The sequence below is a fragment of the Gadus chalcogrammus genome, chromosome 15 (assembly GCF_026213295.1).
Source record: "Gadus chalcogrammus isolate NIFS_2021 chromosome 15, NIFS_Gcha_1.0, whole genome shotgun sequence".
NCBI classification, from domain to species: Eukaryota; Metazoa; Chordata; class Actinopteri; order Gadiformes; family Gadidae; genus Gadus; species Gadus chalcogrammus.
This window is the reverse complement of record NC_079426.1, coordinates 24,438,921-24,451,842: the sequence shown is the minus strand read 5'-3', so window position 1 is coordinate 24,451,842 and position 12,922 is coordinate 24,438,921. Positions and strand designations below refer to the sequence as shown.

At 42.0% G+C, this 12,922-nt stretch overlaps 1 protein-coding gene across 1 annotated transcript; it reads right to left on the bottom strand.

Moving 5' to 3' along the window:
- Positions 1 to 840: 840 nt before the first annotated feature.
- LOC130404826 (G2/M phase-specific E3 ubiquitin-protein ligase-like) lies at positions 841 to 7,114 on the bottom strand. Its single transcript, XM_056609745.1, has 7 exons — positions 5,199 to 7,114; positions 4,566 to 4,876; positions 3,787 to 4,109; positions 3,343 to 3,524; positions 2,784 to 2,956; positions 2,466 to 2,680; positions 841 to 2,253 (listed from the first exon to the last, which is right to left on the bottom strand). Exons 1-7 carry the CDS (start codon positions 5,319 to 5,321, stop codon positions 2,006 to 2,008), a joined length of 1,575 nt encoding a protein of 524 aa, XP_056465720.1. The 5' UTR covers positions 5,322 to 7,114; the 3' UTR covers positions 841 to 2,005.
- Positions 7,115 to 12,922: the final 5,808 nt, after the last annotated feature.

The window sequence follows — 12,922 nt, the reverse complement described above, 5'->3', positions numbered from 1 at the left end:
CAACGGTGAAGAGCGTGACATTTCAACCAATCTAAGCCAACGGTGAAGAGCGTGACTGACATTTCAGGTTTTTTGTGTTATTGAATATGAATATGAAGGTGCAACTTTTAATTATTTTGATCAGTCTGGAGGCTTTATTTGTAATTGGCAATCGCGATGAAATCGTATATTTTCTAAATAGGGTGCTGCGCTGCGTTGAAAGCCTACAGCAAGACCCGGGAGACGAGAGATGTTTTAGAGAGCTTAATGACCACACCATTATATTAAATTCTATGTTGTCCATGGTTCGCTCTAGGGAAGGACCTGATGGAGAGACTGTTGTCTTTTTGCAGTCAATATGTTTTTGTTTCAGTAGATTGTGTAATTTTAGAACTAGGCCTAGAAATACTCAAGAAAACTGCCTTCCTCCGGTTCCACCTACAGCCAGACTTGGCATTCCATGTCGCCCACGATACGACATAACAGTTGAGCAATTTAACCAGTGCCTGGGACTTGGTTTTAACTGGCAGGGAATTGCTTCTTTTTTCGGAATAAGCCGTCGGACTGTGTTCAGACATAGGCAACGTCTTGGTGTCGGACCTTTAGAATACACGTCCTTGACCAATGTAGAACTTACATCAATCGTGAGGGAGATTTCCATGAGTACCCCGAATGCTGGTGAGAGATACGTCATTGGAAGTCTACGGGCTCGCGGAATTCGTATCCAGCGCTGGAGGATCCGTCAAATTCTGCAGGAGATTGATCCCGTCGGACGGTCATTGAGACGCAGTCAAGCCATTCGCCGAAGGGTTTACAGTGTGCAAACTCCAAACGAGTTATGGTATGTGTGCTTTGGGCCATTGACAGGTCTATTCTTACAAGAAGGGAAAGGGAAGGGAAAACATAGAGGTTGCCCGATTCATGCTGAACAATAGAGGGGTGAATAGAGGGAGTATGATCATGGGGCGCAGCGTACACAACCAAAGAATAGAGAGGCTATGGGCAGAACTAAACCGAGTCGTTTCTTATTACTTCTCTGACTTATTTACGTTTATGGAAAATGAAGGCATACTTGACTCTCTTTGTGATCTTCATTTATTTTGTTTGCATTACATTTACTTACCTCGGGTTCGAAGGGGAGTAAGAGAATTCAGGAGCCAATGGAATAACCATGGACTCTCTACCCAAGGAAGCCAAACCCCATTGCAATTGTGGCATAGAGGTGTTGTCAGTCATATTGGAAGCAACAACACAGCTATACGTGGTGTGTTTCAGATTGATCAACATTTAGGCACTGATAATGGTGAACCGCTACCTGCAGTAGAGAGCAGGAATAATATTGAGGTTCCTGAAAACAGTGTTCATGTAAGCAACAGTACCATGCAAGAAATTCAAGAATTAATTGACCCATTAATGAATGATGGAAATCATGGAATACAATTATTTCTGTCTCTTTTACATTTTTTGCAAGCAAGACATCCCAGAGGACTAAGTGAATGATTCTCTAGTGTGCAAAGTTGAGTTGGCTCTTAGCCTAAGAATTTCACTACTGATATTGATGTTGCTAGTTGATGTCTAGTATGTCAATAAACTTGAACTTGAATTAAGAGATGGGGCTATTATTACATAGAACATTTATTAATATGTAAATGTACCTGTATAAAAAAAATGTAGATTGGACACATCTACATTCTGCAACAGAACCCCCAAGCTCATTCAACAAGTAAAGTACACTTTAATTAAACTTGACAATAAAAACAAATTCATCAAGTAAACTGGCTCCATTCTTACTCAAACAAACAGGACAAATGTAAGCCCTTACTAGGAAATGTATCCACTGAAGTTAACAAAGTAAGCAAACTTGTGTCTAGTGTGAATTCAGTAATTTGAATTTCCAACATATACACATTTTTGGAGTGGATACCGACATTACCATGTAATTGTACAATAAACAAAATGTCAGATTTTTTTTTTTTTCTTTTTACATACTGTTACATTTTATACTTTTGAACTTTAAATTCATCATCTATGGCATGCCAAACCCCTGTGTGTTTCTTATTGCAAAGTCCATGTTGGTCTTAAAACAATCGTACGTGCTGTAGATCGGCAGTCGAAGACAGCTGATGCAGGTGTTGGCAACAGGGAACTTTGCTGCTCCACCACTAGGGTGAAGAAATTCAAGAGATGGTTGAGGAGAAAAGCCGATTGGTGGTACTGCATCAGATCCAGTTGCAAATGCTAGGATGTCCCCCAACTTCTTTGATCCATCTTCCTCTGTGGAGCAAGCAGGACAGCATAGAATTAAGCACGGAACACAAACTATATTTCAGGACTTTGTTGGGGTGGAAGATAAATATGAATGAGAGACAGACCAAATACTTTAAATCATAAACTTTGTCATGTTAACACCAGAAGCTTGTTTCCCTTTTCCTAGAAAAGTGCACATATGAGTTTCCTGAGTTGTTCTCTCTATCTCTCACACATACCTTCAACATCTTGCAAATAGTCCCTCCAGAAAGCAACTACTGTTCTCTCCTCTCTTTTCTGGTTGCTCCCCTCCTCTGACCACCGGATGTGGAACAGCCCATCAACCTGGTCAGCGGTCAGCGGCCTTGGATTGTAGCACATCACTGGACTGAACGATTCTGGATGATTCTGGATCTGCTCCAGGACTCCAAGCGTTTTTAACCCATCTCTGAACCTATGACAGTATGGGAGGAATGGTGATTCAATGAAGAGTTCACTCTTTTGCATGTGTCAGGCATCAAACAACAGGATTTTCAATTTAACTAAATTTAAAATACCTTTCAAATGGTCCACGGACTCGGTTGATGACTTGAAACATCAAGACATCTTCCACAAGCCTATCCCTGTCGTCAACACTTTTCAGTGGCTTCAGACAGCCTGCATTGGCAAGATAGTCTTGGAGAGGTTCAGTTGACTGGGTGAGTTCCTCCAGAGTTGTTGATTCTGAAACCTAAAAATGATTAACAGTTTATTTTTTAAAAATCAGATAAAATTCTCATCCAAATTCCAGTTAAACATTATTCCAGTGACTACTTTTAGCTCAAAACTCAAATTTTCTCATATTTCAACACTGCTTTGCTAGAGGTGATTGTAACTTTGACGTTAGTGGCTGATAACGTGCCAGTGATATGATTTTACTTTTAATTGGGTAAGACTACTTCAGTCCAATGAACGCAACCTGGGCACTTCGTCACATCCAAAATGATATCTTGTGGCAGATGCATAATACCAGTGTAAAACGGATATAAACTGATCCATTTAACTGAATTGGGGGCACAAATGATAAGACAGATAGATAGAGAATGCTGAATATGATGAAATGAAAATGCAACAAACCTTTTGTATTTTCTCACGGATTTCGGAGTCGGCGATGTCCCCAAGGTTTGGTCTAGATTTCTCTGGCCCTTGAACTATGCAGTCAAACAATGTTTGGGACAAGAAATTTGGTGAAGGCCCTCCATGTACCAGACTTACTGCAATAGCCCTTCCTGTAACAAAGTATCGGTCCTCTCTGACAGCTGAAAAAAAAGAGAGGTAGAATTTAGGTAGTGTTAGCATAACCTTTTAACTGTTGCCATGGAAAGGCCTTAAAGTCACAGTTTGTAATCTGAGTTTGGCACCCTCTTTGGTACCAGGGTAGCCACACTGGCTTTTTACAGTGTTAGGCTATTATTTCAAAGGATTAAAATCACTATGAGGTTCAAAATGGAGTGGGAGCCATAATCTATTTTACAGGGTATATAATTATTTCATGAAAACCAAAAACAAGATAATGGCTACCTGATGAATCAAGAGCCAAGTTGAGGTTCCCTTCTGTTCCCTCAAACACTGAAGACTGTGCAAGAGCTTCTGTAAGCAGTCGAAGAAATTCTCTTCTTGGACCACCAAGATCCACAGCTTCTTCACTTGTTCCTTTGTCATCAGAAAATCTCACACTTATCCTGTGTGTCGGGTCAAACGAGATTCTTTTAAAGCCCCGAATGGCACCATCCAGCACAGCAGCACGGTTTATGTTGAACCGGTTGACTCGATAATGGTTGATCTTTTCACCAAGCGTAGATAAAATCTCTTGTACAGGGACACTTCCAGGTGAACTTTCTTTTCTGAAAGCAAACATCAAAGGGAAAATAATGTTTAGATCACTGTTCCAACCATACGCAGTTATAGTGTAGCCATTTGTGCATACACACATCCACGTGATTTTCACTTACAGACAAGGACAGTGCTAGCTTATTATTTAACGTTGTAATAACTTTTAATCCTCACTTCAGCTAACTGTCCTGTTAATTGTAGTAATTTATAATTTTACATTGTAATGAGTTCTTATACAGAATGTCACTAATTTATATTTTCAAGTTTTACCAACATAAAGTACTGTTTTAGGCCAACAAATACAAGTTGCTTTTTTTTACAGTGCATACTTACAATAACAATGGTGTGTTTTAGTCTAGCAAAAGTTAAAGAACAGAACAATCATCAAAATTAGCACCGGGAGCAATCAACAAGACCTCAAGTAAAAGAACATTTTGTTTAATAAAAGGCAATATTTCAATACTCACATCTGGTCTTCCATGCTGGCCGATAAGGCAGTATACAGATCCTCATCTGCATCTTCATCAGATGACAGATCGATAACCGAAAGGTAGGCTCTGTAATCGGTACTTGTGGTGGTCGATTGTGGGGTACTCTCTGGAACAAGGCTGCTGGCCACGGTGCTCGCCGGTGCCAGGCTGCTTGTCGCCGACATGGTGGGGTGGTCCAGCTGATCCCTGCCAGGGTTGAATAGACCGCTTGCTCTGGTGGCGACTGACCGCACCATCTCTACGTCCTCCTCCTCCTCTTCGCAGCAACTTGTATCAGAATTTTCAGGCTTAAAACGGGAAAGAATTGATTGCAGTTAATATCCCATAGTCATTCTATCAACTAGCCTACAGTACCTCAAACAAAGATGCTGTAGTGGTTTTCATACATTTTGTGCAATGTATTAACTTGTGAAAGAACGATATATTTCGAAGATCTTATTGCTTGTCTGTTTAATTGTTGGGTACTTCACTAAACCAGCAGTAAAAAATTCAGCATGTCGGATTGGTTTAAAGTTACAGCCTATATGCAACTTTCGAAAATAATTACAGTACATGCACAATTAGGTTACTTTCAAACTCAGAAGTTACAGATAACACCTACATACATACCTCAAGTTGTCTGGAGGGCCTCACATATAGAGCCTTTAATTTCAGAATTTTATGTATTAAACTGGCATCGAGTGGCTGGCCATCCCTCAACATTGGTGCAATCAGCTTGTTGCCACAGGCCATCAGTAGTTCACAGCTGTGCGCAAACCAATTGAGTACATATCAGTGATTAGCCATTTTGAATGTTGAAGACACTTCTAGAATGTATGCAAGAAGATCCATACAATCTTGTGTAATGTTGTATTGTTTTTGGTGGAATTAACTAAATAGTCTAATAATGAATGTATTAATTATAAAGTAATTCTGTTTAGATGTCTTAAACCAGGGCTCTACAGTGCTCCCTTTTTGGGGTATATGGCTCTAAAAATGTATGTGTGCTAACAAGAAAGTTTATTTTGGAGCACTTCTACTTACTAGGATGTATGTATGTATTGTATACAGCTATACCTTAAAGGGGTAGTTCGGAATTTTGGACATAGGGCCTGATTCCCAAGTGAGCATTGGTATTCTATATCACTGGAGACAGTTTCAACACATTTCATACAGTCCTTCTAGTTGCAGAGTTCCCTCGTGCTAGGCTAGCGCACGTCAACGGGCAATGCTAGCCTGCTATTAAAAACAGTCTTACCCACTCCACAGTACACCCGAGGTAAATCAATTATAACGACAGACTATAAATCGAAATGTCTGTTTATAGAATAATGTTAGAAATAAAACCAACCTTGCATTGCATTGCATTTTGAGGGAATTGCGGGGTCTCAGCAGCAGTGTTTATATTCCTGTACGTAGGCTACGGCAGCGGCGGACTGATACCTAGGTTACCTGCCGCTGTCATTGCTACAAACGCAGAGTACAGTGAACGAAGGAATTCTATAAGCGTATTCAATTAACAAGATACGCCCACGTTTGGAGGAGTTAGCGATGCATCTGCTTTTGAAGACGATTATGAGGAATTTGTTGTATCCAACGAACCGTACATGTACGAGCCGGTGTTTTGATGTCCAAGCCAGCAGAAACAAGCCACAGTTGAGTCCTTTCTGGATCTCGCACTGGAAATTGGTGGAAACTTTGTGGTGCCCATCTGTACCGTTTATTTCTACAATTTCTAAAAGCACACTGAACCATCATGTTGCCTAGTCGTTCTGTCCCACGCTTCTGTTTACGTTCTTCTGTCGTGATTCGGTTACACACCTAACCAGCGCATAGTAGAATTCCGCTTCTGCTGAGAAAGTAGTCCCTCGATGATTCATGCGATGCAAGGTTAGTTTTATTTCTAACATTATTCTATCAACACAGACATTTAAATCAATAGTCTGGCGTTATAATTGATTTACCTCGGGTGTACTGTGGAGTGGGTAAGACTGTTTTTAATAGCAGGCTAGTATTGTCCGTTGCCGTGCGCTAGCCTAGCACGAGCGAACTCTGCAACTAAAAGGACTGAATGAAATGTGTTGAAAACTGTCTCCAGTGATATAGAATACCAATGCTCACTTGGGAATCAGGCCCTATGTCCAAAATTCCGAACTACCCCTTTAAGGGCATTTGTCCTTCTTGGAAAAAACATTATCGTTTAATTAGATAAGTAAAGGTCTCCGAATACAGACTACAGTGAATTGGAGTCTGACTGGCTCTGCTATAATGTTAACGCTACATACCTCACATCTTCGGGAATTTTCTGCTTAAAAGCGTTACGTATTTCCCGGAGAACTGCCCCATGGTCCCAGGATTTATCGAACTCGAAAGCATTTAATATATGCCCTCTTTTGTACAATTGCTGTTTCCTCCGCTGCTTGACGACTGTGTCGTCTGAGGGACTGAGCAGCAAAATAACGTCCTTGTTGAACGTCCTGTGGTACGGGGTTTTCTGTCTGACTCTATGAAAAACAACACGTCAGACGAGCCAACGTTAGTTCTATCTTCCCACAAATATGCCATCGTAAACACACCTATTAGCCCCAAGCTATTACAAATTGTAATAGTTGTCACCTGTGATAAGCGGGTAAACCTCAATTTAAAGAGAGAGAGAGATATCGGTGTCGGTTGAAAACTGTATGACCCTCACAAGTTCTCGACGTCGCGAAATCGAATTCGCGCAGTTCGTTTCATGACAGTTTGTACACACATAAATAAATGGCTATCTAGTACACTTAATTACGCTCTACAACTGTAATGTTTTGCACACATACCATTTAAATACCCCTTTTGGGCTGGAGCTTATGTTGTTTAAAATCCGTTATCCTGGTTGACACCGAAATTAATATTAAGTAACGTGTACCAGCGAGTGGGGGGCTAATAGGTCGGGCTACGATAGCTAACAAGCAACATTATCTTTACGTTGCTGGCTAGCCAATATTAGAACAATGCAAATGAATGGTACGGTACAGTTATCTTACACAATAAAAAATAAACAATTATACTTACTTTTGCCTGGGTTTAGCTTTCCATGAGCTAAAAGTTGCCCTTGCTTCATAACGGGGACAATAATTCAGTAGTCCGTTGACTGGTGCGGGTTGCATGCTGCTGCTGCTAGACCCAGGTTGGTACAAAGACCTAATTTCCGAATTAATTGAATTGGCAGAAGGTGTATCTAATGAGTTTGTTACGTTATTAATAAGTGAAGGCGACTGTAGTAAGTTCCTCAGTAAGGACACGGCTTCAGCGGTTAAAAGGCTATTGTCTGCCATTGACGGTTACTAGTGTAAGTAGTAAGTGAGATAAGGTTATTAACGGTCTGATTACTGAGGTAATGTCGCTCTTGACGGTTGGCTCAGATTGGCGCGCTCTGGCTGTTCAAAAATGCACTCTTTGTTCCCGCCTTCCGGTTTAAATGCCGACCTTGACCTTGGAATTTCATGCACACATACCTATGAAACACTCTTACATTCACTATTGAAACGCTCTCACCATCACTACTGAAATTACTGGTATGAATACTACATGTGAAACGCTTGCACATCCTCATGTAAGAGCATACATACATATAACTGAAAAACGTATTCATACATTTGAAACATTTATACAAATATGTGCTTGCATGAGTGTTTCAGATAGATACGTATAAATGTTTCACTTGTATGAATGTAAGCATTTCATATGTATGTGTATATGCCACAGAGGTATGTATGTATGCGTGTGTGTTTCTCATATGTATGTGTAAGTGTTTCAGAAGAGTATGTATGTATGTGTGAGTGTTTCAGTAGTGAGTGTGTGAGCGTTTCAGTAGTGAGTGTAAGAGTGTTTCATAGGTATGTGTGTGAGAGTGTCTCAATTAGTTATGTCCTAAACGGCCCCTCATATGAAAACGCTCGTAACTAACGAGTAGGCCTACTCCAGGGGTACTCGTAGGTACTCGTAAGGACGCTAAAGGCCTCCACACACCGGCGCCGCAGCGCAGCGTCGCGTATTTTACGCGCGTCAAAAGCACGCCCCTAGCACCAACAGGAGGCGGCGCGACGGCCGCGCTGCAGTATAAAATCAGGAAGTCACCTGTCAATCAACCGCAGCAAAGACACGAAACGCAATGGGTGAGTAGCCTATTGTAGCCTAGTTTATTTATTTTCCATCTTTTTGGCTGAATAATTGGAAAAATGTAGGCTAATCTGCGCAGTGAAAGTATGTTTTCAAGCATCAGATCAACTTAGTTTGTAGGGCACTTTATCGTTTTATTTACTGTCATTTCTTATTTATTTTATATTTTGCAATTATTCATCTACTGCATCAACAATCTCAATAACTGCAGGACCTTCTATTAAGCCTTTTTAGTATATAGTGCAGTCACCTTTTAAGGCCAATTGTTATTGTGTGTATTTATTGTATTGAGCTCCTGGATGGCTTTATTGATCCCCATTGGGACCAATACAGTATCTATCTATCTATCCATCTATCTATCCTTAACATAGCCACACATTTACATGTATGCAGCCAGTAGTTATCCATTTTAATTGAGCAAGCTCTTTTACATTTTATTGAGTTTTTTTTATTTCAACAGAACAAATAACTGTTGCCAGACAGAGGGGGGCTGCCCTTCTTCTCCTGCAAGGAGCAAGGAGAAGACGAAGGGTTTGGGTGCACCCCATCAATGAACAGAGACAAGAACAGGGGGTATGCCACAATCTGGTCCAGGAGCTCCGTGCAGATCCTGAGAGGCACGCCAATATTTCAATTCGCCACTAAGTGTGCAATGGCAGAACCATATGGTGCAGCCTATATGATGACCTATAATCTAGTTATTATCCCTCTCTGGTATACTCTTTTGCATAATATATATACTTTTTTTTTATCCCTCGGGATAAATACAGTGATGTTATTGCTGTGCTGGATTCAGTAGCCAGTGTATTTTATTTGAGTGCTCGAGACACTTAATGTTATTTTTCCCTAAATCCAGAGAGACAGTTAATACATGATCTGATACCAGAGAGACAGTTAATACATGACAATGCATTTTTGAGCTTGCCTGTGTTTCCTTTTACTTATCTATTTTATTGTATGAGAATGTTTCTATGTGAAGCACTTTGAGTCTGCTTCATGTATTAAAAGTGCTATATGAATGAAGTTGCCTTGCCTTAAATAAAAATATATATATTACAAGTAATCTGGTTTCTACCTACATGGTGTGATTATATGTGACTTGATTTCGTCTATTTCCCATTATGGTTAATGGTTTGGGTACTTAGTCCACCATTGTTGATTTCTCACCTGAAGATCCAATCTCCAGAGCTATGGCTCGCCAGGCAATGACCTTTTTGGAGTTGTCCTTGTAATGACGGGAACTTTGGTCATACAATTCGACATATTTTTCCACCTCGACGACCAGTCTCTCATCGTCCATTCTCGTAATTGTTTATCACAAACGAAAGAGGGCGACATCCAGTGGTGAAGGGTAGATATGGAGGTGCCTACGGGACCCGGGATGTACAAACCAGCTTTTACAAAGCGCTTTTTCAGGGGCGTCGACGCTCGGGAATAGAACATTGTCTCGAAGAGTAGTTGGGCGGCGCGGCGCGGAACGCTGCCGCGCGGCTAGTCGGCGCCGATGTGTGCTAGTACACCCGGAATAATGGGGGCAGACTTTTTGACGCGACGCTGCGGCGCCGGTGTGTGGAGGCCTTGAAGAGCATCGTTATGGTGCGTTTTAATATCCATCCGTCTCGGAGGTCCGAGGACGTTGCCTAGCGACACGCACAAACACGCCCCTTTTCCGCGGACGGCGATCTCGCCATCTCGGTTGAACTCAAGGCTAGATTCCACCGGAGGCATACGCGCCGCGGGATGGCTGCGCCGCGGTCACGCAGCTGATCGCTTCCACTATAATCAATGAGACTATTTCCACCGGGCGCGCTGCGGAACGTTTCAGCAGCGTCCCAGGAGCGGCGTGCCGCGCCGCGGCGCTATCTTTCCGTCCAATTCTATTTTTGCCGCGAGCCGCTGCTAAACCGCGTCAATTTCGACAGAGCAGGTCGAGCCGGGCAGGAAGTGAAAAGTAAAAGCCATAGAGCATCCGGTCGATTTTCAAAATAAAACACAACACTCAGCTCATGTAACTTCACATCAACATTATTACGTCATGACCGGTGGGTCTCAGAGGGTCGGCAACATTGACGACGAGAGACTCATTGTCGAAGTTCAGCAACATGAAGTCATTTATGTACCAAATCATCCTTTTTATAAGGAAAATGTCAGAAAGGACAAAGCGTGGCATTTAATTGCAATAGTTTTGGGAGTGGAAGGTGAGTCCATTAGGTTTAGAATTATCGCGTGATCTCGTGATCTCGCGTGAATACTGGCGGGCTCCCAAGGCAGCGCTACGCTGCCGTTAAAGGCCTCCACACACCGGCGCCGCAGCGTCGCGTCAAAAAGTCTGCCCCCATTATTCCGGGTGTACTAGCACACACCGGCGCCGACTAGCCGCGCGGTAGCGTTCCGCGCCGCGCCGCCCAACTACTCTTCGAGACAATGTTCTATTCCCGAGCGTCGCCGCCCCTGAAAAAGCGCTATGTAAAAGCTGGTTTGTACATCCCGGGTCCCGTAGGCACCTCCATATCTACCCCTCACCACTGGATGTCGCCCTCTTTCGTTTGTGATAAACAATTACGAGAATGGACGATGAGAGACTGGTCGTCGAGGTGGAAAAATATGTCGAATTGTATGACCAAAGTTCCCGTCATTACAAAGACAACTCCAAAAAGGTCATTGCCTGGCGAGCCATAGCTCTGGAGATTGGATCTTCAGGTGAGAAATCAACAATGGTGGACTAAGTACCCAAACCATTAACCATAATGGGAAATAGACGAAATCAAGTCACATATAATCACACCATGTAGGTAGAAACCAGATTACTTGTAATATATATATTTTTATTTAAGGCAAGGCAACTTCATTCATATAGCACTTTTAATACATGAAGCAGACTCAAAGTGCTTCACATAGAAACATTCTCATACAATAAAATAGATAAGTAAAAGGAAACACAGGCAAGCTCAAAAATGCATTGTCATGTATTAACTGTCTCTCTGGTATCAGATCATGTATTAACTGTCTCTCTGGATTTAGGGAAAAATAACATTAAGTGTCTCGAGCACTCAAATAAAATACACTGGCTACTGAATCCAGCACAGCAATAACATCACTGTATTTATCCCGAGGGATAAAAAAAAAGTATATATATTATGCAAAAGAGTATACCAGAGAGGGATAATAACTAGATTATAGGTCATCATATAGGCTGCACCATATGGTTCTGCCATTGCACACTTAGTGGCGAATTGAAATATTGGCGTGCCTCTCAGGATCTGCACGGAGCTCCTGGACCAGATTGTGGCATACCCCCTGTTCTTGTCTCTGTTCATTGATGGGGTGCACCCAAACCCTTCGTCTTCTCCTTGCTCCTTGCAGGAGAAGAAGGGCAGCCCCCCTCTGTCTGGCAACAGTTATTTGTTCTGTTGAAATAAAAAAAACTCAATAAAATGTAAAAGAGCTTGCTCAATTAAAATGGATAACTACTGGCTGCATACATGTAAATGTGTGGCTATGTTAAGGATAGATAGATGGATAGATAGATAGATACTGTATTGGTCCCAATGGGGATCAATAAAGCCATCCAGGAGCTCAATACAATAAATACACACAATAACAATTGGCCTTAAAAGGTGACTGCACTATATACTAAAAAGGCTTAATAGAAGGTCCTGCAGTTATTGAGATTGTTGATGCAGTAGATGAATAATTGCAAAATATAAAATAAATAAGAAATGACAGTAAATAAAACGATAAAGTGCCCTACAAACTAAGTTGATCTGATGCTTGAAAACATACTTTCACTGCGCAGATTAGCCTACATTTTTCCAATTATTCAGCCAAAAAGATGGAAAATAAATAAACTAGGCTACAATAGGCTAGTACTCACCCATTGCGTTTCGTGTCTTTGCTGCGGTTGATTGACAGGTGACTTCCTGATTTTATACTGCAGCGCGGCCGTCGCGCCCTATGGTCGCGCCGCCTCCTGTTGGTGCTAGGGGCGTGCTTTTGACGCGCGTAAAATACGCGACGCTGCGCTGCGGCGCCGGTGTGTGGAGGCCTTTACGCGCCCGGTAGGAATGGACGCAGGGCAGAGGACGCAGCCGTTCCGCGGCGCGTACGCGTCCGGTGGGATCCCGTGCCGTGTTCCAATACCCGTACTTCCATGAGTATACTTAAAGGAAGTACACTATCTGCACTATCCGTACTCA